General features: G+C 45.7%; 1 protein-coding gene across 5 annotated transcripts in view; it reads right to left on the bottom strand.

Moving 5' to 3' along the window:
* Positions 1-27,772, bottom strand: part of ATG4A (autophagy related 4A cysteine peptidase) — an 87,493-nt gene that overhangs the window by 8,566 nt on the left and 51,155 nt on the right. For all 5 annotated transcript variants that reach the window (XM_085008146.1, XM_021079700.2, XM_021079699.2 and 2 more), the window contains 10 exons: positions 22,915-23,025; positions 20,024-20,095; positions 16,998-17,096; positions 13,472-13,573; positions 13,161-13,233; positions 9,491-9,570; positions 8,089-8,276; positions 7,889-7,967; positions 3,046-3,191; positions 1,716-1,772 (listed from right to left, as the gene is read on the bottom strand). In XM_085008146.1, the coding sequence (XP_084864272.1) occupies positions 1,716-1,772; positions 3,046-3,191; positions 7,889-7,967; positions 8,089-8,276; positions 9,491-9,570; positions 13,161-13,233; positions 13,472-13,573; positions 16,998-17,096; positions 20,024-20,095; positions 22,915-23,025 (1,007 nt within the window). The remainder of the gene's footprint in view (positions 1-1,715; positions 1,773-3,045; positions 3,192-7,888; positions 7,968-8,088; positions 8,277-9,490; positions 9,571-13,160; positions 13,234-13,471; positions 13,574-16,997; positions 17,097-20,023; positions 20,096-22,914; positions 23,026-27,772) is intronic.

Genomic DNA, 27,772 nt, shown 5'->3' with positions numbered 1-27,772 from the left:
GCTCCATCATGGGCTTCAGGTCACCTGTCAGGTGCAGAGGACCAACTCAGTTTAGGAGTGACATGTTTCTGAAGTGTTGCTGCCCAAGAAATGTTGGTTAATCAGATTAAATCTGCCCCAAATGAATACTGGTTTGTATTGGCATGATTTCAGTTTTAGTCCAAGACTTATGGTATACGTCCTAATTTAAATGGCATAGCCTTTTTATTTTTTTGGTCTTTTTAAGGGCTGCATCCGTGGCGTATGGAGGTTCCCAGGCTAGGAGTCGAATCACAGCTGTAGCTGCCAGCCACAGCCACAGCCACAGCCACCTGGGATCCGAACCACGTCTGCAGCCCACATCACAGCTCACAGCAAGGCCAGATCCTTAACCCACTGAGCAAGGCCAGGGATCGAACCTGCGTCCTCATGGATACTAGTCGGGTTTGTTAACCACTGAGCCATGAAGGGGACTCCTAAATGGCATAGTCTTATCAGAGAATTTTCATTCTAACTTTAAATGTGACATAAATATAGTTTTGCTGCATTCTGAAATTCAAGTATTGCCTCTAGAAAATAATTCTCCATTATGTCTCAACTCATTATTAACTGGGTTTCAGATTCAGCCAGGGACTTTAGTGCTAATTATTTGTTCGCTTGTGAAGAAAAATCTTCCTTATGCTTAACAAGAGGCTCTGAGCTTCCATCTCTCTAATCCCTTTGTTTTGCAGATAGGAGAACATCATGTTTCCTGCTGCTCCATTCAGGGCTCTTTAAACTATTCCCTATGATGGCCCTTCGTTCTTTCAATAAGTGTTTATCAACATCTTCACATATTTGGCACATGTTAGAAGTGAAGGATGAGGGCAGGAGATACAAAGATTGCGAACCAGCCAAACAGTAAATACCCTTTGATTTTAAAAATGCCAGAAAGAATAACCTGCTTTTGTATTTGCACAGATTTCTGCAGACCGTGTTTACTGCAAGTGGCACTGTGCCTATATTTTATATAAATAAGACAGTGAATAAAAAGGCAAGTCCCTTAAACCAAAATGGAATACATTAAACTGTAATGGACCACTAAATAAAGAGAAGAGCAGTTTGGTTTCTTCAACCATCTCAGTGTCATAAACAGGGTAAGGAAGAATTTGGGCTGAGCTATACGAAATTGGCATGTGTAGGTTACAATGGTAGAACGTTAGTTGATTATTTCATTGACCTGTAGGCTTAGTGAGATGAAACATTCAGTAGCTAAAAATATCACTTCCCTGACATTCTAAGCACATTCCAAACAATAGGGGTGTTTTGTTTGTTTGTTTTCCCCAAAGTTATGTATAATTCCCCACATCTTAGTTTCTTTCTCTTCCAGTATTGTCATATCAGGCTAGGTTTACGTTACTATAAAAAACCACCTTGGAAAGGAATTATATTGAAGAACTTTTTTTGGTCTTTTTTTTTTTTTTTTAATTGCTGTACCCGAGGCATATGGAGGTTCCCAGGCGAAGGGTCGAATCGAAGCTGTAGCTGCCAGCCTACGCCACAGCTACAGCAATGCAGGATCCAAGCCATGTCTGTGACTTACACCACAGCTCACAGCAATGCCAGATCCTTAACCCACTGAGTGAGGCCAGGGATCGAACCCACATCCTCATGGATACTAGTGGGGATGGTTAGCCACTGAGCCGTGATGGGAACACCAACATTTGTTTAAAACTAAGAAAAACATGTCTCCTTACCTTCTGAACAAGGCTACACCAGCTATCAAAGTCTTTTTCTTCTTGGCAGAAAAATCCCTTGGAGGAAAGCAAAAGAACAAAGCTTAGAACTAGGCACCAAGGCGGGCCCTTGGTATCGCAATAACATGGAGCCGTTGGCCCAGAGTTGTAACGTTGGATGTGGGCCACTCCCTTTGGATGTGCTGTCCCAGCAATAAAGGAGGAAGATTTTCTGAACTTCTCTCTCTCCCAGTTCAGTGCCTCACATGGACACACACATTTGCTCACTCATATTCACATTTTCTCACATGCACGGGCTCACTCTCCCTCTCCTCTCCCTGCCTCTCTTTTATTCTGTTCCTTTCCCTTTCACCCTGTGTCTTTGCCTCCCTGTCCCTCTCCAGTATGAAACATACTGTGAGAGAAAGTAACTTGAAGGCCAGTCTCCAAAGCACAGGATTAATTCCATTACATTTAGTAATCTGTTAAAAAACATCCATCAGGACCGGCAAACAAAAGCCAAATAGTACTTTTAGCTGGAGGCATTGCTTCAATTCCTTAAGGTCAAAGCCACATATTATCTAGAAGAATAAAGAGAACCATCAGCCTCCTTCTCCACCGTCAGAACCATCCTACAAGGGTGAAAGAATGGCCCACGACAAGAGGAAAACTCTGTCGGCTCTCTCTCACTGGTGCTTTATCTGGTTAAACTGGCAGAAAAGATGCAGACAGGCACCAGAACCACTGGTTCCTTCCCCAGCTGCCCCCTCCGTGTGTGCACAGCCGTCCTGTTTCTAGCGGGGAGACCCTGCCACCTTCTGGACTGTGTGCCCAGAGGAATGGACACTGTCCACCCAGGAGGTCTCGTGCCCTTTCTCCCTCTCTGCTGATGCCTCATCTTATTCCCTGGGCCTGCGAGGGCAATAATTAGAGAGCACGAAGGAAAGGGGTAAAGTTGCTAACACTAATAACACCTAACATTTCTAGAATACTTAACAACGTGCCGCACTGCGCTAAGTGCGTGGCATGTCGTGTACCTCGCACATCCCTAACAAGGAAGGAACTATTGTGTGGCCCATCGGAGGGGTGAGAAGGCTGAGGCTCAGAAAGGTGAAGGGACTCGCCCTAAGTCCGGAGCTGGTAAGTGGCTTCGATCCCAACTTGAGGAATCCTGCTTTCTCAAGGAAGGGCCCATTCCTTCCCCACTATGTGACATGACACTACCTCTTGTGGGGGTGGGGAGTGAACATTCTTTTGCCGCTCTCCGTAGCAACCCGGGTAACTTCCAGGGAACCAAAGTGTGATAGGGCAGCGCTGTATCTCTTGGCCCACCCAACTTTCAGATACCCACCAATGCCACTGAAGGATCCAAGTTCAGGATGTTCATTCGCTGGGGGGGCTGCAGACAGTGGAAAGTCTGGTCGTCAACCATTCCATTCTCTTCAGTGTCCACAAAGGTCTGGGTTGTGTGAGGGTCCAGGAAAATGAGCTCATCACCTGTTTTGAATGAGACAGGCTTAACCTTTGAAGAACCAGCAGCCTGGACCCACCGCTGGCCCTGGGAGGAGGTGTTCTGGTTGTCTTCAACCCCTCCCTTGGTGACAATGAGAATGAGATGACAGAGAGCCTGAAGGAGGGTGAAACATGCTTGAAGGAAGCCGCCTGCACCCAAAGCCAATCATCCGATGTGAAGACCTGCCCTAACATTTACATTGCCTCCAAAGTCCAAGTCCATAAATGGAAAGGGACAGGTTTGGGAAAAGGGGGGAAATGAGCAACCACAGATGACAGGGCGGGCTCTGTGAGCAGCAGCAGCCAAGAGGCGGTAGGTAGAATCACCAGGCCATGAGTCTAGGTGCCATCAGGGAGCTTCCTGAATCTTTCGACATTGGGAAGCATCTTGCTCTCCACCATTTGGTTCCTAGAGCTATGGTCCAAGAGTACATGTGGGAAAGAAAATGGCCTTGGCCTCCGAAAGAAATGGGAATGCTGGCTCTGCAATGGATTAGACACCGGGGAACTGACTTCTGGGCTTGATTTGCTAATCAGTTGGTCATTGTTAGCACGTCGGTAATTCCTGACTTGGTCACAGGAAAAGCAGCACTGATACACCTTCCTGGGAAAACTCACTTGGAGATGATCTGCCACTACAAATGGGAGGAAAACCGTGCTTCATTACATTGAAAAAGCCTAGCCCAATAATGATCTGAGAGGAGTTTGGCATAATACAATCTACTTCTTCTGATATTCAAAGGGTTGAGAGTCCCTCTACTGCTCATCGGCAGGATGCTGAGTAGGCCAGAGCACCAAAGGGGGTACCCCAACCTCACCGTCCAGTCCTGAGAACCATCTGGGTCTCTGTGTTCGAGACGGGGTTAGGCAAGCCAAGAGATCTGCTGGAGGCAGGAGGATGGGGTCAGGAGGGACGCCCCAAAGACCTTCCCTAGAATGGCATCCAGGATTATGCTGGGGACATCTAAGTGCTTCTGCTGGCAAAGAGTGTTTGTGATGTCTGATGCGAAGTTTAACTTGTCGCCTCTATCACAGACCCAGGACAAACCACTTCACTCTGTCTTAACTCTTGTTTTTTAAATGGGGGTCATTGGGCCTGTTCCAGTTACCTCACAGCGTATTATCAGAATGAGAAGATCTCACTTCTGTGAAATGCTCAACCCACAATATAAACACAAGGTGGTCATGGAAGCATCTTGCTGAGACTCAGAAGGATTTCCTGACAAACATTTGTTTAGGAGTATATAGAAATCGATGCCCCCATATGACTTGCTTTAGGAACGTCAAGATACATATTCCCCCAGATCACAGGTGGGTGAGGCCAGTTATATATATGTGTGTGTGTATGTATGTATATGTGTGTGTGTGTGTGTGTGTGTGTGTGTGTGTGTGTATATATATATATATATATATATATATATATATATATATATATATATATGCCTCAAGGTGCAATGAAGAACAACCAGGATGTTTAGAAGAAAGCTTATAGAAAGGGAAGAGGACAGAGTTCCCGTCATGGCTCAGTGGTTAACAAACCCGACTAGGAACCATGAGGTTGCGGGTTCGATCCCTGGCCTCGCTTAGTGGGTTAAGGATCTGGTGTTGCCATGACCTATGGTGTAGGTCAAAGATGCGGTTCGGATCCCACATTGCTGTGGCTCTGACATAGGCCAGCAGCTGTAGCTCCAATTAGACCCCTAGCCTGGGAACCTCCGTATGCTGCCAGTGCAGCCCTAAAAAGACAAAAGACAAAATAAAAAGGCGGGGGAGGGGGGAGACGAGAAGGAAGTTGTGCTCAAGAAAATACAAATCCAAAGTGCAGTTAGAACTGAGCATCCTGCAAGTGTTTTTGTTGTTGTTCTTGTCTTCTGTTTTGTTTTTTGCTTTTTAGGGCCGCATCTGCAGTGTATGGAAATTCCTAGGCTAGGGGTCGAATCAGAGCTGTGGCCACTGGACTACACCACAGCCACAGCAATACGGGATCTGAGCCATGTCTGTGACCTACACCACAGCTCATGGCAACGCCAGATCCTTAACCCAGGGATCAAACCCACAACCTCACAGATACAAGTCAGATTCGTTTCTGCTGCACCACAGTGGGAACTCCTGCCAGTATTTTGAGTTAAGGTTCTGGAAATAATAATAGCATCTTCTCTGACTCTGACCCTTTCGTGTGTGTGTGTGTGTGTGTGTGTGTGTGTGTAGTGGAGCTTTGTGGGCTGCCCTATTTCTGAGAGTGCTTAAAAGAGATACACTCAATTGAAAAAGTCCTAGAAATGATAGGGAGTCTAAATCAAGGTCTCCAGTGAGGCCCAAGCAGCAGGGCCAGGCAGGTCCACCATCTGCAGACACTGGGCTCATGCAATGGGTTTCCAGGTGGTGACCTCCAAAGCGCAGCAGACAAACATCTCGTCTAAGCAGAAGAAATGTCTCGGCTCATCCCTCCCCCTGGCCGTACTCTTTTGCAGCAGAAGCTCCTCCCGGCTTCGCACCGGGCAAGAGGGCACTGGAGAAGTAACACAGTGGGGTGTGGGTAGGGACGGCCAAATTGCCATCGAATTTTGGCTTTGCTACTTTGGAGCTTGGTGACCTTGAGGAAACAGCTCCTCTAAGTCGTTCACTAGGAAATAATGATCTCGACCTCACAGGGTGTTGTGCGAACTCTATCTAAACTATTGATATTAATCTACATCTCACTATACATGTATGTGTGTTAATATATAATAAAACATATGTTTATATATTATAATGATAAATAATATAAATATATCTATCTATCCATGGAGAGAGACAGAAGGGAGAGACAGAGAGAATGTAGAGTCCCTCGTTCAGAAAATGGCAGTCCTCATCTGTCCCCTCCCTGTGCCAATCTGGATCCCTCCAACCTAATATGGTAAGGGAATGAGTCAGAGAAGGGGAGTTGAGGGGACTTTGGAGCCTCAAGTGAAGGTTAAACAAAGGATTTATGAAAGTTAATGAGCAAACGGGCACTATGGAAACTTGTCTCGGGAACTGAGGGTTGCTCATACCTCTTTCCTAACTAGTCCAACTTCACGCAAGTCTTCCAGCCTCAGTGACCTCCAGAAACAGGAGGGCTATGCCAGTTGGGCAAATTCTTTCTGGGTAGCTTGGGATAAGGGAGGCCAAGGTGGCCAGGAGTTCACTGAGATCCCTCCCAAATTCTTTTCCAATCTGTTTCCACTTTGTCCTCAAGCGCAGGCAATAGAAAATGTATTTTTGCAACATTTCTTTGACAGGCATCCAAAATCTTAGAAAACAAAGGACATCTGAATTTATAAAATTCCAAATACTGGGGTTTGTACTTGGAAAAAGAAAAGCCTCCAAGTTCCAAATGTCCCATCAAGCTGTAGTTCTGGCATTGACCAGTAGATGGCAGCATTCAAGAGGGCCCAGGCAACTGTGGAGCCTGGATGCCCCAGCCCCAATAAGAGGGACATCGTCAGGACAGGGCCCTCAAAGAGAGAAAGAGCCAGCACAGGAAAGAGGGCTTGGGATCAGGCTGGCTCTTTGCTAAGTGCTCTACTGTGAGATGACAGCATGGTGAGCCAGGGGTTCGCCCTATTTTCCCTAAAAAGCAATCCGAGACTGAAAAAGTGGACACTCTTTTTCTGCTGTCACACAGCTAGCAAGTGGGAGACTGGCCACATACAGGACCAGGTCTGTCTGTTTCCACCAGTCCTACCTCTCTGAAGCTCCAACAAGGACAGAGGGGCAAAGACGGCCAAGCCCACCTCGCCCTGTCCTCTGCACCTCCGTCAGGCCATTCTCCACGCCTGCTCTGGCTCTCCCTCACACTCTAAGCTGCCAGAGGTGACCCGTATCCCGCTTCCCCAGCCGCCTGACTCCCTTATCTGTGCTCTTTGGCACTAACCAGGTGTCTAGGCCCTTGGTACTCAAAGTGTGGCACCAACAGCACCAGCACTGCCTAGTTAAAAATGCGGGCTCTTAAGCTCCACCCCAGATCTGCTGACCCTGCACTGTAACAGGCTCTCAAGGTGATTCGTGAGCATGTTAAAGTTTGAGGTGCACTAGGTAGCTCCCCTTGTGTGCCAAGGGCCTCAAATATCTCTGGTCACAGCTAGTGAGTAAGGCGGTTGTGCTTCTAGAGGTTGCCTACCGAAGCAGGGAATGCTGAGCTGATCTACATCAGGAGATCGAAGGTTTTAAGGCTTGGCCTCCACTGTCAGAAAAGGCATATCTCTGTCTTTGCCCCCTTTAATTCCCATCCAATTAGGGCTCTGAGCAGTGAGCTAGCAGGCCAAGCTGTGTGGGTCTGTGAAGCCAGAGGATGGCTCCCAGCCTGGATGCCTGAGCCCCAATAAGAGGGAGATGGTTAGGCCAGAGGACTGAAGCCCCACTGCCCTGGGCCCCACAGGAAAGACAGAGGTAGTGAAGCAATGCTGTGACCTTGGGGCCATCCAGTGGGAAAGCAGCCACAGGAGCATCTTGTCGAGAGGCAAAGAAGTGGAATCCCTGGAGGGGGATCTGTGGTCTGTCAGGCACTTATAAGGCCAGAAACAAGGTGAGCTGCCCAGAGGCCACAGCATCTCCAAGCTAGACGAGCGCCCCCTGATTGGACTCGCCTGGTCTCCCCGGCAGACCTTCTGCCCACCCACCCCTGGCCCATGATGACTTACTTGTAATTCCTCTTTTCTTACCTAAGAATCCTATGAAATAATAGGCGTTATTTGGTTTTCCTCCTAATGCCCCTAAAGACTGTGGCATCTTAAAACACTCCTGGAGGGAAAGAGAATGCAAGATTCTCAACTCACTTGCGAACTGCTGCTCACGGACCTCCGTGCTCACATGGCGGTGGGATGGGCAGGCGGCAAGGGGCTCGGGGAAAGATGTGACTTACTTTGAAGGCGTCGACATAGACAGGATTGATTTGGTTTATGCCCAGGCGCAGGGGCACAATGAGTAGCAGGGGTTTCCAGGCTGGGCGGCAGGCAGAGGGGCCCTTACTCTGGGTCGAAGCATTCAGTGAGTCACGGCGGCTCTCCACTGCTGCGTCAGCACTCAAGGCAGAGGCGCAGCACATTTTTTCTAGAATCAGAAGACAAGAGAGCTCCATCAGTGAGGGGTATCCAGGCCTAGGAGATGTGCCAAGGGCAAGACTATGGGAGACCTCACATGACAGCCCCTGCCTGGAAGGCCCTCCCCTCTGCCGCCAGGGCCCTGCTGTCCCGCCACCCGCAGGAAGCCCAGGCCACTCCTCCTCCAGCCCTTACTTCTCTTCCTTCTGGCAACTGGACACTCACTCACCTCGTGTCAGATATTCTGGGCTCATTGAGAGACTCTCATTTCTCTTTTTGTCTTTTTTTTTTTTTTTTTTTTTTTTTTTTTGTCTTTTGAGGGCCACACCCACGGCATATGGAGATTCCCAGGCCAGGGGTTGAATCAGAGCTGTAGCCACCAGCCTACACCACAGCCACGCCAGATCTGAGCCGCGTCTGCGACCTACACCACAGCTCACAGCAACGCCAGATTCTTAACCCACTGAACGAGGTTAGGGATCAGACCCACAACCTCATGGTTCCTAGTTGGATTCATTTCTGCTGCACCACAATGGGAACTCCCTCTCATTTCTCAATGAGATTATAAGAGCCTTGGAAACAAAGCCTGTACCTGTGGGGCCGGGGGGCGGGGGCGCCAGAGAAGACCTGCTGGTGGTTTAACTGGTAACCTGCACTGGGGGGGGGGGGGGGGCTCCTGCAGGGAAATGGTCTGCTGCCTCCCTGAGGGGCAGCAAAGATCCTCTGTTTCCTCCCTTTCAGAAAGCTGAAAGGAGGCGTTCCCGTCGTAGTGCGGTGGTTAACAAATCCGACTAGGAACCATGAGGTTGCGGGTTTGATCCCTGACATTGCTCAATGGGTTAAGGATCTGGCATTGCTGTCAGCTGTGGTGTAGGTCACAAATGCGGCTCAGATCCCATGTTGCTGTGGTCGTGGTGTAGGCCGGTGGCTACAGCTCCGATTCGACCCTTAGCCTGGGAACCTCCATCTGCCGTGGGTGCAGCCCTAGAAAAGGCAAAAAGACAAAAAAAGAAAGCTGAAAGGGAACAGGATAAAAAGGGCACGGGGAATGCTTCGCCAGAGCCCTGTGCTCCCCTCAACTCCCCTGTCCTGCTAGAGGGACAAGCCAGAGAGCCGTTGTGTCTGTCTGTCCATCTCCGCAACCACACACACACACACATTCTGAATGCTGAGGAAGAACCTCATTGCCCACCACCCAAGAAGGTAAACAAGCCAGGGACTCACTGATATCTTCAATGACCACGGTGTTATCCATCGAAACATAAACAGCCAAGGAATTCCACTCGTCAAATAAAGCAAGTTTTCTGCAAAGCAACACACAGGGAAGTCACAAGTGGGGAAGATGAGACACCTTAGCAGGAAGCAGTACAACCTGTGTATGCCCCGTGGTCCTCAAGTTACAGGACGCTGAGCCACAGACAAGCTGGACTTCAGGTCAGGTCCGGCTCCCTTGGCCAAGCTCTGGAACATTCCATATGCCATGTACAGGGACCTTGAGAATGCCACAGTCACTGCTTCTGAACCTCAAGAAGGCCCTGCTTTACAAGATGGAAAAGTCTGGCAAAATGACGTCACTCCTATTTGGTGAAAGAGGAGTTACCAGAGCATCTGCTCCCAAGAGATTTTGTTTTCTTAAACAAGAGGCATTCTGACTTACTGCTCTCTCTGAGCACAACAAAGCTGGTATTAATATATACATGCGAGTTCCACAGTGGTTCAGCAGGTTATAGGACCCAGTGTTGTCACTGCTGTGGTGTAGGTGCAATCCCTGGCTCAGGAACTGCAGCATGTCATGTGCATGGCATACATATACATGTGTGTGTGTCTGCACATATGTGCCTACATATATGCACTTACATATATGGACCTACGGGTATACATATATGTGCCTACACATTTGTGTCTACAAATATATGTGTCTATATCATATATGTGTCTATACACATATACATATATGTGTATATATACATGCGCATGTAGACATATGCAGGTATATGTGTGTATACATACATATGTATGGATGTATACACACATATGGATGTATACACATGTATGTGTGTATTCATGTATACATATAAGTGCATATATACATACATGTATGTGTGTGTATACGTGCATGTGTGTGTATACGTGCATATGTGTGTGTGTATACGTGCATGTGTGTGTATAGGTGCATGTGTGTGTGTGTATAGGTGCATGTGTGTGTATACGTGCGTATATGTGTGTATACGTGCGTATATGTGTGTATACATACCTATACGTGTGGGTGCATACATATATGTTATTGTTGTTTCTTTGTTTAGGCGCATATGTAACACGAAGAACAAGCCCCAGGAAAATCCAGAGAGGGAGAGATGACCTCTTCCAGCCCTCCCCACGTGTGTTAAGAATGCGGCCCCAGGAGACTTGGGGCCTCAGGGGCCTAGGACTGGGCCTTGCTGCTCAACAGCTGAAGACAGAGCGCCTGTTTAAATGAATGACTTCAGAGGAGATTAGAAAGAGAACCCCTTTAAAAGGGATTATCTGAAGTCTGAGTGAAGTACCTTGCCTATTTCTGCCTTATTTTCTTCTCCTCTGACCCATCTGAACAAGACATGTTTAACCTGGTTCCTCTGAGATTCTGGGGTAAAGCCCAGACTCCGTGCCCCCAAACCAAAACCAAACCAAACCACACATTCTCTCCCGAACCTCAACAGCTCCCAGGAAGAGGCTAATTGCCATTATCTTTAAATTTCATTTATTTTAATATATTAACTTTCCCCAAAGTAAGGATAATGACATCATTATCATCATCATATACAGTTAATGGTAATAACAATCATGATGAGTCAGAACTCAAATTCTTTTAAAAATGTCTGTAGGCCGGCAGCAACAGCTCCAATTCAACCCCAAGCCTGGGAACCTCCATATGCCGCGGGAGCGGCCCTAGAAAAGGCAAAAAGACAAAAAAAAAAAAAAAAAAAAAAAAAGCTTAGGAGTTCCTGTCTTGGCTCAATGGTTACCAAATCCGACTAGGAACCATGAGGTTGCGGGTTCGATCCCTGGTCTTGCTCAGTGGCTTAAGGTTCCAGCGTTGCCATGAGCTGTGCTGTAGTTGCAGATGTGGCTCAGATCTCACGGTGCTGTGGCTGTGGCATAGGCCAGCAGCTATAACTCTGATTAGACCCCTAGCCTGGGAACCTCCATATGCCATGGGAGCGGCCCTTGAAATGGCAAAAAGTCAAAAAAAAAAAATCTGTTTCCATTTGCTGTTGTTGGGCACCTCGAAATTCAGAAGAAAGAAGCCAATTCCGAGGGATGTCATTTACAAACATATCATATCAAGCTGGGGGTGGGGCTCAGCATGGCAATTCTAATCTTCTACACTTTCTACCCTGGGCTTCTAGAGTGGTTCCCAAATTACTGCCAGATCTTCACTCAGCAGATCGCCAGCAAGCGATACAGACTAAGGCAAGCAAGTGGTCTCAGAGAGGCTGTGCTGTTAGCAAAGAGTAATGTCAAGATACAGTTTTCACTTGGGTCCCCAGGAAATCCAGACTCCTCCCCTCACAAGCACATTTCCCAAGCTTCTAGTTCACTAAGGGTTGGCTAATGAGGGAAACAGGGCCCCATCTCTACTTTGCAGATCCTGTCATCATGCGCCAGAGATCCCAGGTATTGAAGTGGCTACAGCCACGGAGGCTAGAAGGTTTCAATTTTCTGAGGCCTAAATCCAGCCCCAGATGCTAGTTTCCATTTTCACGCTTCATCAGGTATTGATTGAGCACTTACATGTGCCAGGCAGTTTTATGTGCTAGTGTTACAGGAGTGAACGAGGCAAATACAATCTCTGCCCTCATGGAGTTTCCATTTGGTGATAGGTTGTCAGGGAGGAAAGGGACAATGAGGTGGCTGGCAGGAATAGGTGCTGATGCCACTCACCCCATTCATTTTCAAAATGTGGGTCCTGACCTCTCCGTGTGGCCTCTTGCTGTGGGAAGTGAATTCTGGGACTTAACAGGACAACTGGAGAAGTACCATGCTGGGGTACCTAGAGTCTGCTAAGAGATGACAAACTGATTCCAAGACTCCCTTGGGGTCTGTCTCCTCCAATAGCTGATGAGTTCCATGAGGCAAGGACTACACCTCCCTTCCTTTTGTTTTTTTTGTTTTTTTTGTTTTTTTTTTTTTTGTCTTTTTAGGGCTGCACCTGCGACATACAGAAGTTCCTGGGCTAGGGGCTGAACCAGAGCTGCAGCTGCCAGCCTACACCACAGCCACAGAAACATGAGATCCAAGCCACGTCTGTGACCTATACCACAGCTCATGGCAACACCGGATCCTTAACCCACTAAGCAGGGCCAGGGATTGAACCCACATCCTCACGGATACTTATCAGGCAAGGCCAGGGATCAAACCCACATCCTCATGGATATTAGCCGGGTTTGTTACCGCTGAGTCACAACGGGAACTCCCTCTCCTACCTTATTTCTGTACACCAAGTACTTAGCACAGTAGGGGGTGCCCAGTAAATGGTGAATGAATCAATGAAAAAAAAATGTAATACAATGAAGGGGGGAGTCCATGTCTTGTCTAGGCTGGCTCAGACTTCCCCTCTAGTTCAAACTCTTTGGCCTCAAAGTGACCCTGATGGCTGAGCATGTGAGCACCAGTCTATGGGGAAGATACAGAATGAGTCCCGAGGGGCCTCTACATAGACTGGTACTGATGACGACAAGTCTAATACCAAGACAGTGTCCACACGTATTACACATTTCAAAGACCTATCTGAACAAGATGGTACAGATGTTTGGCAGCTTAGAAAGAGGGGTAGGGATGGCAGGAACAATTAGGTTGATGGCAGGGAGGCAGAGGGGACAGCAGAATAAGGCGCATGTCAGACTCTTGTACTTACTTTAACACCTGTGCAACTGTATTTGGTCCAAACCATTCGCCAATTGATTTCCCTTCTCCTACACCCATTTGTGCTGTTTTTATGTGGAAAAAATAGACATGTTAGCAAAAAGGCTTCCAACAAACCACCAACTCCTCATTTTTTGCATGTATAAATAAGTAAATGGACGACTTAGCAGAGCCACATATAAAGCAGGGGACGAGAAGATCAAGTACGGGCAATGTAAGCTGAATTTCACATACAGTGTTTCTTTCCTCTTAATTGGACTACAGGACAGAGGGACAGCCTTTAAACTGCTGGCGTGACCTTACCCATTTGATGAATAGAGTAGCAACAGTCTTTTCTATCTAAGAAGCACTGTAGGATTCGTTGGTATTCTTTGGGTTGTTCTTTCTGCTTCTCCCAATTCCAGTCTTTTTAGGGGAAAAAGAATGAGTTAAAGTCATTTTTATAACTGCTATCTTCTCTGCACTCTTAATATGACTATGAGGTTAGAAGGAAAACAAAGGAGTTACATCTAAAAGGTGAGAGCAATCAGATCAGGGCATTCTTAAGTATCTTTAACATTGATAACAACGGAGTTCCCGTGTGGCTCAGCGGTAAAGAACCTGACTAGTAACCATGAGGATGTGGGCTCAATCCCTGGCCTCGCTTAGTGCCTTAAGAATCCAGCCCGTTGCCATGAGCTGTGTGTAGGTCACAGACGTGGCTTGGATCCTGTGTGGCTGTGACTGTGGTGTAGGCTGGCATTTGTAGTCCAATTTGACCCCTAGCCTGGGAACTTCCACATGTCACACAAACGGCCCTAGAAAGCAATAATAATAATAATGATGATGATGATAATGATGATGATGATGACAGAGACATCTGGAGACTGATTTCTTTCAAAGACACAGTGGGTGTAAAGTAAAAGCTGAATAAGAAGTCGACCAAGGAATTGACTTAACCCATGAACTGGAGTTGGATAAATATCACATGAAGACAGTGTCGCAAGGCCTTTCTGGTCAGCTACTCAGTGAACAGGAGGGTCACCACAAAACCCGGCAGTGTATCCATGTATCACCCAGATGCCATAGTGTCTCATTTCCACACAGACAGCAACGGCTTTGGTCCGTCTATTTTGGCAGCATTGCCATAAGAGTCTCAGGGCGGGAAGTGCTATTCTGACACACAACTGTACCCAGGTGAATACACACAATTTGCAAGTAAGGAAAAAAGGGAGTTTCCACTGCGGCGCAGTGGAAACGAATCCAACTAGGTAGGAACCATGAGGTTGCAGGTTCGATCCCTGGCCTTGCTCAGTGGGCTAAGGATCCGGCATTACCGTGAGCTGTGGTGTAGGTCACAGACGCAGCTCAGATCTGGTGTTGCTGTGGCTGTGGTATAGGCTGGCAGCTGCAGCTCCAATTGGACCCCTAGCCTGGAAACTTCCATGTGCCACAGGCATGGCCCTAAAAAGCAAAAAAAAAAAAAAAAAAAAAAAAAAGAAGATGCATGCTGCCTTTTTTACACAACCTTTTTAGAAGGCCACACTGAACTTTGGAAAAACAAATACCTTTGCTATCAGGTGTTCAAGGTTTCCTTATGATCAAAACTCAAATAGCTACATCCACAGGGATCCCATCTGTGCCTCAGGCATAGCCCCCCAGATCCTACCACTTATCACTTATGAGGACAACTGCCAAAACTCTCACTGTCACTGCTGTGGACAGGATGCACTATTCCCATACCCTAATGGGACAGATTTCTGAGACTTAATTTTCTTTCTTCCAAGACATAACATTTCTCTCCTGAGGTTTTAGAGAATGTTTGAATTCATGACTGAAATCTACTTAAAGCCAAAGGCCATTATCTCCAGCCTTCAGTTCTCTTTGCTTCTAGGGTTTCTGAAACCAAAGTTTTAAACTTTATATCCAGCAGTCTTCAGAGAGAAGACTGTTTTTCACCAGCTACCAAAGTGTCCAAGCCTGGGGGAAATCCTGATTAGCTAGCTGCTAAGTACCACTAAACATTTACCGACGACAGTGATAAGTGAACACTCCACCTTAACTGTAAAATAAGCAAATGGGGAGTTCCCGTCGTGGCGCAGTGGTTAACGAATCCGACTAGGAACCATGAGGTTGCGGGTTTGGTCCCTGCCCTTGCTCAGTGGGTTAACGATCCGGCGTTGCTGTGAGCTGTGGTGTAGGTCGCAGACGCGGCTCGGATCCCGCGTTGCTGTGGCTCTGGAGTAGGCCTGTGGCTACAGCTCCGATTCGACCCCTAGCCTGGGAACCTCCATATGCCACGGGAGCGGCCCAAGAAATAGCAACAGCAACAACAACAACAAAAGACAAAAAGACAAAAAAAAAATAAAAAATAAAAAATAAAAAAATAAAATAAGCAAATGGAAAACTGTCCAAAATACTTCTTTATAAAATTACATCTTCTAATTCATCTTTGCTACAAGATCTACTTCCACATTCTTCTTGCTACTTCTTGCTTTTATATTAAAACAATTGGAGTTCCCGTTGTGGCTCAGTGGGTTAAGGATCCGGTGTTGCCATAAGCTGTAGTGTAGGTTGCAGATATGGCTTGGATCTTGCGTTGCTGTGGCGGCTGTAGCTCTGATTCGACCCCTAGCCTGGGAACTTCCATATGCTGCAGGTGCAGCCCTAAAAAAGACAAAAATAAGATAAGAAAATAAAAAAATATATTAAAACAATTGAGACTGCTGACTGTGGGGTTTTTCCCCTCCAGTTTGCTTTCCACAAAATTCACTTCCAGAAGAATCATCTTGAAGTGTTTTTAATAAATGCGTAAATTAAACACTCAGAACAGATCTGTTCCAAGAAGTATACAGTCGAGAAATCAGAAGACCTGCATTCTATTCCCAAATCCATGCTTTCCTGCTGCGTGACCTGGGGCAGGACACCCTACTTCCTGAGCCTCAGTGTCCCCAGCTGTGAAACAGAAATTATGATACTACCCAGGGGACACAGGTGCAAGATATTCTCAACCCTGAAAAGAAGGCATGAAGCCCTAAACCCTCCCTGGGCCCTTCCCCAATCTTCTCTGGTAACCGCAGGAGGATGTGTGAGGTTGGGCAGTGGTGAAAAGGAAGTGACATCTCTGTACCTCTGAATCTCAAAGAGCAACAGCCCATGGGTTCAGCAGCCCAGTCTCCTCCAAGGGGCCCTTTTATGCCCTCATCCTCAAGTCAAAACCAGACCTTCACCCAAGTACCTGAACTGGTATCCAAAAAGGTCAGCCTACAGCTGCCCACAGGGAAGCTCACACATATCTTAAGAGAGCAAGACTCAAGAGTTCCAACAATGATGACCAGAAGGTTCTGAATGAAGCAGCCTCCTGGGGAAGCTAATTTAGATTCCTTCGCCATCAAATGGACATCGGCAGTGACCCCAAACTAAAATAGCACCAACTCCCTCATTAGGCACTTCCTTCAGGGTACTGACATCCTTCACCAGGCAGATATTTTAAATGAGGTCAAAAAACAGACTTAGCACCACACCCTTCTTCCTGACCCCTCTGTTATCTGACCTGTTTAAGGACTCACGCGAACAATAGCAAAGATGGAAACTCTAAATGATGTACCTGCCTCGATGTTCAATTCTGTCCCAGGAAAAGAACTCTCTGGCTTGGTGAGTCACAAGGAAACGCCAGCTGTTTCCTTCTCGTGAGAGGTTCTGTCAACTTGTCAGCCCCACCACTTGGGCTTTCGGAGAGCACTTCAGGACCTGAAGCTCTGTTGCCTTGGTGCCAGCGCTAAACCACCGGCAGTGAGTGCGTGCAACAGCAGAGGTCTCTGAATCGGTTTCAAGAACAAATTTAACTCACCCCTTCCCAAGTGTCTGCAGATAAGGGCTTGAGCCAGCATCATCTGTCCGCAGCGGAGCATACATCCCCAGCCAGCATCGGACGAAGGGCCCGTTCCCCCTGTTGGCAAAAGGAATGGGAATGAATGTGAGTTCCTTAAATCGCCCTTTCCTGAACCATCAGCATTATTGGGGGAATTGGACAAGACAAGACAGGCACATATACTCTGAACAGAGAGGCAAGAGATACAGCCAGATAGTCAACAGGGTTCGTTACAGGGTGGATTGTGCAAAGATGATGCTGAGTTAACCAAAATGGGTTCTATGGCTAAAGGCAAAACAGACAAGTGAACAAAACCTGCCCCTTATATTTTCTGCTTAGAGACCTCTAGGTATGCGTGCAATTTTGGTAGATGACTGGCAACACTTAAGTCTGTGCCATGTCATCATTGGCCTGACAAAACCTGGCTCTCCATGACTCACTTCTCAGGGGCAGCAATCTTACCTTAAAAAATTAAGGAATAAATGTTACCAAAGGTGATCATCAAAATGGTCAAAGAAATCTGGAAGACTCTCTTTTTTTTTTTTTCTTTTTCTTTCTTTTTTTTTCTTTTTTTTTTCTTTTTTTTTTTTGGTCTCTTTAGGGCCGCACTTGTGGCATATGGAGGTTCCCAGGCTAGGGGTCCAATTGGAGCTGTAGCTGCCAGCCACAGCCACGCCAGATCTGAGCCACGTCTGTGACCTCCACCACAGTTCACAGCAACGCCAGGTCCTTAACCCACTGAGCGAGGCCAGGGATCGAACCTGCCTCTTCATGGATACTAGTCCAGATTCGTTTCCGCTGAGCCATGACGGGAGCTCCTGGAAGGCTCTTGACTGGTCTAAATAGACATTATGAAGGTCTGACCGGCAAGAAGGACAATGCACAATGGAGGAAAGAGTCCTAGATGAGGCATCAGAAGACTAGTCTCTAGTTACCTAATCCAAGTCTCATCTGTAGACAGGGTGTAATAGCTCACACCCTGCCTGCTCTCAGTGGATATTGTAAGAATTAAATGAATTGACAGAACATTTAAAAATGTAGTACATTTCTGGAATTCCCTGGTGGCTCAGCAGGTTAAGGATCCGTCCCTGTCACTGCTGTGGCGGAGGTTGCCACTGTGGTGCAGGTTTTACCTCTGGCCCAGGAATTTCTGTATGCCATGGGTGCAGCCAAAAAAAAAAAAAAAAAAAAAGATGTAGTAGTACATTTCTAATTTATGAATAGTATTTTTAGTTATGACCACACTCATAACACCAAATATTTACATTGTCCTGAATGAGCTGTAGAACACATTCACAGATACTCTCTCATTAATTTAATTTTTTTAAGATTTTTATTTTTTCTATTATAATTGATTTACAATGTTCTGTCAATTCATTTAATTCTTACAATATCCACTGAGAGCAGGCAGGGTGTGAGCTATTACACCCTGTCTACAGATGAGACTTGGATTAGGTAACTAGAGACTAGTCTTCTGATGCCTCATCTAGGACTCTTTCCTCCGTTGTGCATTGTCCTTCCTGCCGGTCAGACCTTCATAATGTCTATTTAGACCAGTCAAGAGCCTTCCAGGAGCTCCCGTCATAGCTCAGCGGAAACGAATCTGACTAGTATCCATGAGGAGGCAGGTTCGATCCCTGGCCTCGCTCAGTGGGTTAAGGATCCGGTGTTGCCATGAACTGTTAAGAAGACAATGGGTTGCATTTTAAGAACACCTGATGTAACGAAAATCCCAGAAGTGTGGCCAGGGTGAGCTCAGTATCCTTTTTCAAGGCAACAATGAAATCGGATACCTTGGAAGGCAGAGAAGGCATTCTGCTTTCATTGCTTTCCTTTCCCAACGTGGAAGTGGAAAAGTACGCCATAAGCACAGCTTCACAAGACTTACTCTAAAGGGGGAGGGGGGGCACCAACCATGTAAGAGAAGTGGGCCAAAGTGGCCGCTCCTTTCCTTTTGTTGTGGGGACTGAAGGGGAGTTGCTACAGCAAGATGAGGAGGGTTGAGCCAACTCGTGAGCTGGAAGGGGAGTCCTTTGGCTCTTGCAAGTGGCGGAATTACAGGCCAGGTATGTATGGAAAAGATGCAGTGAGGCCCACATGAAGAAGAGATCATCTACTGTCAAGACATTGTCAGAGTTGAATTGCAAATGTTTTCAAATCTTTCAAAGATCTCTTCACCCGGAAAAAGTTAACAGTTTAGAATCATTGGGTACTAAAGATTGTTCTTTTGCTTATTTTGCTCAGCTACTTCCTGTGGAGAGGGGAAATAAAAATGTCTGTGTGAACTTCATTTGTTGCACTTATCAGAAAGGTTGATTTCACTCCAGATACCAGATCCAGTCCTGAACCCAAAATCAGTCAGACTGGTTTCATCTTAGGAGAAGAGCTTCCAACATTTAGGTTTGGTGACACTTTTCCTACAGGACCACGAGACTAAGAAGAGGTCCCCCTACTTGCAAACATTTTACAAATTTTCTCTGGAGAGACCCTATTCACTTAGCTTATTGAACTATCCTTTTTTTCCTAGACAGCAGCTGCCTAGAATTAGTTCCAAGCAAATTCCCATTATAATTCATCTCCCAGTGTTAAGATGTTTTCATCAATAGGAGGAAAAAAGCAAAGGAATTATTTTCTTTCCTTGAAGGTACAGTCACCTTTAATAATCCAGTAGCTCTACAAAGTAGAGGGTTGTAATTTGATATCATCCAAATGAAAAGTTTGACTCTTTCCTGGATCTTTGAAGTAAAATAATACTTCTAAGTATCTGAACACTTGAGGTGAGCTCAAAAGTATAATGGCATTACACATTAACACCGTAGAACCATACAAGTTGCTGTTCTTTGGCAATGAAACTTCTAGATAAAAGCATAAGACTTAACTACTCCCCCAAATTAAATTCTTCGCCATAGTGAGCTGTTAATTCTGAGGTTTCTGTGAAGTCACTGATAACCTCAGGCATGCTATCTACAAGGAAGAAAGCCCAATACAACAAATGATATACCTACCAATTGGTGAAAATTTCCTTCTGTATGTAAACCACAGACGAGCACTTATATCAGCCAACAGCTTAGATTTTTCTGTAATTAAATGTGAGATTAAAATTAAATCACCATATCCCATCAAAAGATATCTGCCTTTGATTACTGAGTCAGCAGCAAACTTATTTTCAAATAATCAGTCAATTCCATTGTTATGAGGCTAAGGGAAATTCGTAGGAAACCCAATCTCATTTGAAGCAAATAATGCCAGCATTTCCTCCCACCTCTGTTGTGACCAGAGCTATTTACTGGCTGGTACAGTGATGCTAGTGGTTCCTGTCTCTCCTTCTCACTAAGCTCCATAGCCTTGGCAGGTACTTAACCCTTGGGTCATGGCCTAAAGACAAGGGCCAGGAAAAGCAAGGATCCTGGATAACCCACTAACAAGGCAATCAGCCCCCGCCTGAATGATGATGGTTGGTGGGGTCTCTCATCAGCACCCACTGTCTGTTATCTAAAACTCAGGATGGGTTGCGTGCATGTGAGCACACACACAAATGCTTAATGAAAAAGGAGATGTCCCTGCTGAACAAATGAAATGTGTAAGAAACTTACCAATACTACTTAGTACAACTGGCATTTGTAATCTATATGGAAATATAACATCACAAATGTTTGGGAGTTCCCACTGTGGCTCAGTGGGTTAAGAACTCAACAAGGTGGAGTTCCCATCATGGCTCAGTGGTTAACGAACCCAACTAGCATCCATGAGGATGGAGGTTCGATCCCTGGCCTCACTCAGTGGGTTAAGGATCTGGCATTGCTATGAGCTGTGGTGTAGGTCGCAGATGCAGCTTGGACCCCGTGTTGCTGTGGCCCTGGTGTAGGCTGGCGGCTATAGCTCCGATTGGACCCCTAGCCTGGGAACCTCCATATGCCTCGGTGCAGCCCTAAAAAGACAAAAAAAAAAAAAAAAGAACAGGTACCCATGAGGACGTGGGTTCGATCCCCAGCCTTGCTCAGTGGGTTAAGGATCCGGCATTGCCATGAACTGTGGTGTGGGTTGCAGATACAGCTCAGATATGACATTGCTGTGGTTGTGGTGTAGGCTGGCAGCTACAGCTCCGATTCAACCACTAGCCTGGGACCTTCCATATGCCATGGGTGAGGCCCTGAAAAGACAAAAAAAAAAAAAAAAAAAGCTTTTATATATATTTTTCAAAGCTTGTGTTCTTATAATATTTTATGGCATAAATTTACTTTGATGGCCACAAATATGGCTTCCACATGTCCATCTTAGATGTGGTTGTGTCTTTCTCAGTCTCCTGTCTCCCCTTTCTCAACAACACATCCATTATCTGTATTCCGTATAGAACTTACAGCCATTGCACTTATAAAAGAAGAAAAGGCAATTCAATTTTAGCCAATAGCCTCTATTTTCTCTCATCTTGCCTTTGAGCAAATCAGAAAGCTAAACTGTCTGGACCTTCCTTCCCCTCCATGTCCCCAGTGTCTAGCACATTATGGGAAGCAGATGTGAAAAGGAGTAAAACCTCTGGAATCATACTCTGCCTGTGTTTGAACCCTGACTCTGCCATTGACCTACTGAGTGGCCGGCCTTGTCACCGGAACCCTCTGAGCTTCAGTTTCCTCATCTATAAAATGGGGGAAATGATAGTACCTACTCCATCGAGATGTGAGTATTCAGCAAGAGAATACCACGTGGAAAGTGTTGACATGGTACAGTAGTATGCTGTCAGCCTGCGGTAAATGCTAACTGTTATCATATCCCCTTCCCTCATGAGCTCACACCAGGCACTCCTTCCTCTGATAATCTCTATGCTCCCCAGCTTGCCCCTATGCTAGAAAGGCCGGGAGAAGTTGCAGAGACATTTTAATAATAATTGCACTCTGAAAGGCATTTTCAACTTGACCTTGGAATATGGGCATATTGGCCACTTGGGAGATCCCTGTTGCCATAGAGTGCAGAACTAGAAAAAAAAATAATCTCCAGTCCCTGGAGGCCAGATCCAGAAGAGAAAGCGACTTATCCGAGGTGGGAGAAGAGTCTGAACACAAAAGGTCTCCTAATTGCTAGCACTCCACTATTCAGGATTCTCCCATGACAAGGGTGAAGCCAGACTCCGATGGAGGTAGAAGATGCTAACTTCCTCTCCTGCCTTTTGTTCCGCTTCTTCTTGTCCCTCCCTCCATGCTAGGGCCTCCAAAGGGGAGCTCTCCTCGGATACAAAAATCAGAACTGCGTCTCTCCAAGCTCTGGGTTGTTAGCAGATTCAGGTTAAAAGGTTGTTCCCAATTGATAAGAATGAAGGGCGAGGAAGCAAAATCCAAGCCTCCTTTCCATGTAGCTGCAGTGGCAAAAAGTCCTATACAGAATCAGACTAAACGGACACAGTGCTGCAGTCGGCAAATGCTTTAAAATGACAAAAAGACTTCTCAGGGTCTGATATTGTTTCTGATTGCCCTGGGCTGTTGAGAAGTCCCCTGGGAAGCAGTGTTTCTCATCTAGACAGAGAAGGACATGAGAGGAATCAGAAGTATGTAGCCCAGTCATTAAAGACTAGATACTGGTTAGTGATACCAAGAGCACGTCCATGTTTTTTGAAACCTGAGGCTAACAGAATTCAGGGATTCTCCTTTAAGAAAAAAAATATGACCTTTTCAAATTGTGCAAATGCCTATGACCATGTGAACACACTGCTAGGGCCTCTCAAGGCCTTGGAAGGGACTTTGTGTGCAAGGAAGGGGCCTGAGGCTTAAACTCCTCTGGCTTCGAGGTAAATTGGCCTGGGAGTAGCAGTAACACTTATCACCCCAAGAAGGAAAACAGGATAGGACCTTAACCTGGGACACCCACCTCATTTGGATTCTCACAGATAGATGCTACCAAACCTTACCTGTTTTTAGAAGATGCTGTTTTCCCAAGATCCATACCAGCTCATCTGTATCTGGAAAGTCTTCTAGGTAGTCATTGAAAATAGTAATCTGGTTTTCATACTTGGATAAAACTGAAAGAAAAGGAAAGAAACTTAAAGCAAAATTTAATAGAGGGGGCTTGCTGCTGTGGTTTACTAATTATTACCTTTGCCCTGAAGGTAAAAGGTCACCAACTCAAATCTAATGGGAGCAAATCCTCCAAAGACACTCCCAAGGCCTCGAAATCCTTTAGTAGTGGGATTTTCTCTTGACCACCTATTCTGACCCTCCCTTTCTCATGGTCCCATTTGGCACCATCTCTGAATAATATCTTGTTCAAAGTTATGGCAAGAAGTTCCCATCGTGGCTCAGCAGAAATGAAATCTGACGCGCATCCATGAGGACGTGGGTTCGATTCCCCAGCCCCACTCAGTGGGTTAAGGATCCGGTGTTGCCATGAGCTGTGGTGTAGGTCACAGACACGGCTCAGATCCCGAGTTGCTGTAGCTGTGGTGTAGGCTGGCAGCTACAGCTCCGACTCAACCCCTAGCCTGGGAACCTACATATGCCGTGGGTGCGGCCCTCAAAAGACAAAGACAAAAAAAAAATTTTTTATTAAACTTTTTTTCCCCCCAATGAGGCTTTCTTCATAAATAGCCACTTTTTAACTTTTCCTAGTGTAACAAGGAGATATAATAATGTCTTCATATGCAACCCCTGGCCATGTCACAGAAAATATTGCAAGGGTTTTAGTGGCCAGTGGCTTAGAAGGGGGCTATGACAAGCCTGAAGATTATACAACTGTGAAAACGTTATATTTTATCTGGAAGACCAGATATTTTAACAGTACTTTCACTGTCATTTTATTCACTTCTAACTTCTGCAAAGAAGGATCTTGAAGCTGCTGATAAATATACCTTGTTCCTTGTTCCTGGGATTCACAAATAACTATGGTTATCTCTCAAAAGAAAATCATCAAATGAAATATAACTTTATCTTCCTAAGTTCACAGGCCACACTCTCAGAACTTAGAGCCATGTAATGTGGGATGACGTAAAATTCACTTTTGCACCACCTGTGGGGGTAAATGGTTTGCTAAGAGTCAAGACTGACTTATAGGAGTTCTTGTCGTGGCTCTGCGGAAACGAATCTGACTAGTATCCATGAGGATGTGGGTTCGATCTCTAGCCTCACTCATTGGGTTAGAGATCTGGTGTTGCTGTGAGCTGTGGTGTAGGTCTCAGACCCAGCTTGGTTCCTGCATTGCTGTGGCTGTGGTGTAGGCCAGTGGCTACAGCTCCAATTCGACCCCCTAGCCTGGGAACCTCCATGTGCCACAGGTGCAGCCCTAAAAAGACAAAAACAAAACAAAACAAAAAAAAAACCAAAAAACAATGACTTATAAAGGGGCCTTATTGCAAAAGTTCTCTTTGAGTAATTTTCTGAGAGAAATAATAATTGTAGGTAGTAATTAAGTTTCCAAACCAGCCCAGAAAAATCCTAAGCTGTAACCAGACAAATCAAGTTGATAGTACATTTCATAGTTTATGGTGTTATTTCAATCGCAAACCATATTTCAAGTTCAAAGCTGAGACAACCCAATACACACATCCATCTCTCAGCTCCTGAGGGCTCCCCAGCCCCTATGTGGAGGGGAGCATGGAGAGAGAAGGGGCCATGTCTGTGCAACTACAGTAGCTACAGGGACTCTCCCAGATCAGCCTCTAAGAGCGCCAAGGGAATACTTTCCTATCAAAAAAAAAAAAAAATGCATTTGTGGGATGTGTTTAGCTCACTTGAAAGGACAAAGTGTTTCCCTTGGGCTTTGCTTTCTAAGGCAGGAGCATGCTGTTTTCACTGAAATGAACATTCTGAAGTATAAATGAGTCTTATCTGGTCGTGAAGACAGATTACTTGCTTGGAGGTTGGAGTTATACTTTGTATGGTTTGTATAAGATGAAGTTATGATTTGTTTGAAGTTAGCATTTTAGAAACACAGCTTCCCAGGGACACGGCCCTTCTTGAAGCATATTTTACAGAAGCCCAACCTTTTGGGGGTTGAAGTAGCCTTTCTCCTCAAGATGTTTTCATCATTAAGGTCATGGCCCTGGCAGTCTTTCAAACCAAGAGGAGTTAGAGATGAGACTGCCATTTCATTCCCCAGTGAAAACTCGTCACTGCCGAATCTGCCAGGGAGCCTGTGTAGTCTTAGCCTTTCTGCCACTGGCCTCGGCCCCTGGCCTGTGCCCAGGAAATACCAGGCTAAAAATGATCATCCAGGTCAGGCCATCCCCAGGAGGTGGAGGACTGAGGTGGCGTAAATCACACCGTGTACCTTCCCACCCCTCGCAGGCAAGAGAAATCAGGATAAATGAATATCCAGTGTAGCCTAGACAAGAGAAAAGTGTCAGCAAATCAGTAGCCTGAGAGGAGTGTGGGGAAAAGGCAACCTCCTACTGGATGGGGAAGGGTGGCACTGGATAAATGTACAGCATGGATGCATATAAGCCTTGGGTCTTTTTTTAGTAGTGACTGGAAAAAAAAAATTTCTCTATCGCCAACTCTGTCTCAGTGAGTCATTGCCCAGCTATCTAGTCAAAGGAGTACTGCCCCTTAAAGCCTGTGAGAACTGCACTGCTTCATCTGAGATGGCTCTGACCAAAATGGTAGCCAAAGAATTTTCCTCTTGCTCTACTGCCCCTCCCAGGCCAGCAAAGAGGGCCTTACAGTCCCTATTCTTCCTGACTCTCCTCTTAGACTCCTAGAAAGCAGCGTGGCAGGCCACACCCAGCCTGAGTTGAAAGCTACCTGGTTGAACCAGATGAAAGTCAGGGCAGAAGATGAGATTAACCCAAGCAAAGAGCAGTAATACGGGGAACGGGGAACGTATACACAGGGAGTCTGGGGAGGAAAGAGGAATGGGTATCCCACAAGAAGAACTCAGAGAAATGAAGAAACCACCTGGGCTGTGGTTGAGGTGCAGAAATGAAATGGCATTTCCAAAAGAATCACTTCTCATGGCAATATTTTTAATTTCATAAACTACTTCTGTCTTGGCTTAAAACTAACAAAACAAGACATCAGCCCCATATGAGTTGCTTGCTCTTGTCAGCCTGTTTAAAGACATGGGGACTTTACAAATACTGCAGCTTGGTAGACCAAGAATTAGTTTCTACAAGGTCTGATGGACAACAGGCTTCACTCTGTTCCATTCTACTTTAATAATCATTGCACAGAAATCTCTACAGAGTTAGCTTCATAGTCCATAATTGGAAAAAAAAAAAAAGATTCCCCTAAAGTCCTGGAACCAAAAAGTCTTCCAGTCTTAGCCAAGGGGCTCTGTGTACACATTGGGGCATGCCTTCAACAGTCAGCCAGGCAGTTGATTAACTCTGCCTTAGTCTTCCCTTTCTGCTGGTACAGAGCTCAAGGTCAGCCAGAATGAGAGCTATAGGGCCTTCTCAGGTCTTTCCTGAGCATGCATACAACCTTGGGCATGCACATAGCCCTGAACATGCATATGGTCTTCTAGATTCCTGAAGGAATATGCCCCAACTTTTCAAAGCCCCAATGGACATATTATTCCCTAGGTTTTCCTTTAAAATTTGTTGGTTATCTATTCCTCAAACATCTGTGAAATTAATCAATTGCCTCTAACCGTTTCCAAAAAAGCCCTGGATGGAAAGCTTTCTGCACCTCTAAGTCAGGGCAAATAAATACAAGTCTTGCATGTGAGATCTGCCAAGGAACCACCAGACAAAGCAAATAATGACAATTCTCTAGAAATGAGACTTTACAGGAGCTCCAACCCTATTCTGTGTCCTCCGGTAGCTACCAGGCTGCTGGCTGTCCCTGTGATTGCAGGCTGTGGATTTTCAACGCTACTGTAAAGCTGGAAAACAAAGGTCAAGTGAAAATGCCACAAAGCTCACTATTTTTATAAAAATGCAGGGAGTTCCCGTCGTGGTGCAGTGGTTAACGAATCCGACTAGAAACCATGAGGTTGCGGGTTCGGTCCCTGCCCTTGCTCAGTGGGTTAACGATCCGGCGTTGCCATGAGCTCTGGTGTAGGTTGCAGACGCGGCTTGGATCCCGCGTTGCTGTGGCTCTGGCGTAGGCCAGTGGCTACAGCTCCGATTCGACCCCTAGCCTGGGAACCTCCATATGCCGTGGGAGCAGCCCAAAGAAATAGTAAAAAGACAAAAAAAAAAAATGCAGCTGTTCTTTATTAAAAAAATAAATACTCCCCAGATTGGTACAAGCCTTTGGTTAATTTTCAGAGTTCTGAAAATTGATTCTGATTATTTCTGCCAATTCATCTCTATTATGGGCAGAATTTTGAGAAGCCCTCACTCTCCCATTTTTGCTGATGATGGACTTCAATAATTTTCTTTCCAGTGGTTGACTATATTTCTAAGGGTTATTTTGTAAACTGCAAGTAAATGAAAAAAGAAATCACTTTGAACAACAAATTTTCCAATAGGGCTTAACAAAGATTTGTATATCAAAGCTCTCAGATTCTGTGGGGTTTGTGCCCCACAAATAACACACTCTAAGGTGAAATGAAAAGGTCACAGAATCTCAGGGCCAGAAAAAATCTGAGATACCTGAGACACCACAGCATATCTTCCTTGTAGATCACCCTATTCTAAAAGCATGCCAGAATACTGCTGGTTCCAAACTGCCTTCTCAGCATTACATACACATTTTTTTTCGATTTTTTTGTAAAATTGATGTATAGTTAATATACAATATTATACAAGTTTCAGGTATACAACACGGTTACTCACAATTCTAAAGGTTATATACCATTTATAGTTATTATAAAATGTTGGCTAT

Source organism: Sus scrofa, chromosome X, assembly GCF_054392235.1.
Source record: "Sus scrofa isolate SSC_HxYL_T2T_F1_AM1 chromosome X, Sscrofa_HxYL_maternal_Yorkshire_Landrace_v2.0, whole genome shotgun sequence".
NCBI classification, from domain to species: domain Eukaryota; kingdom Metazoa; phylum Chordata; class Mammalia; order Artiodactyla; family Suidae; genus Sus; species Sus scrofa.
The sequence above is the reverse complement of the archived record's forward strand: the minus strand, read 5'-3'. Positions and strand labels throughout refer to the sequence as shown.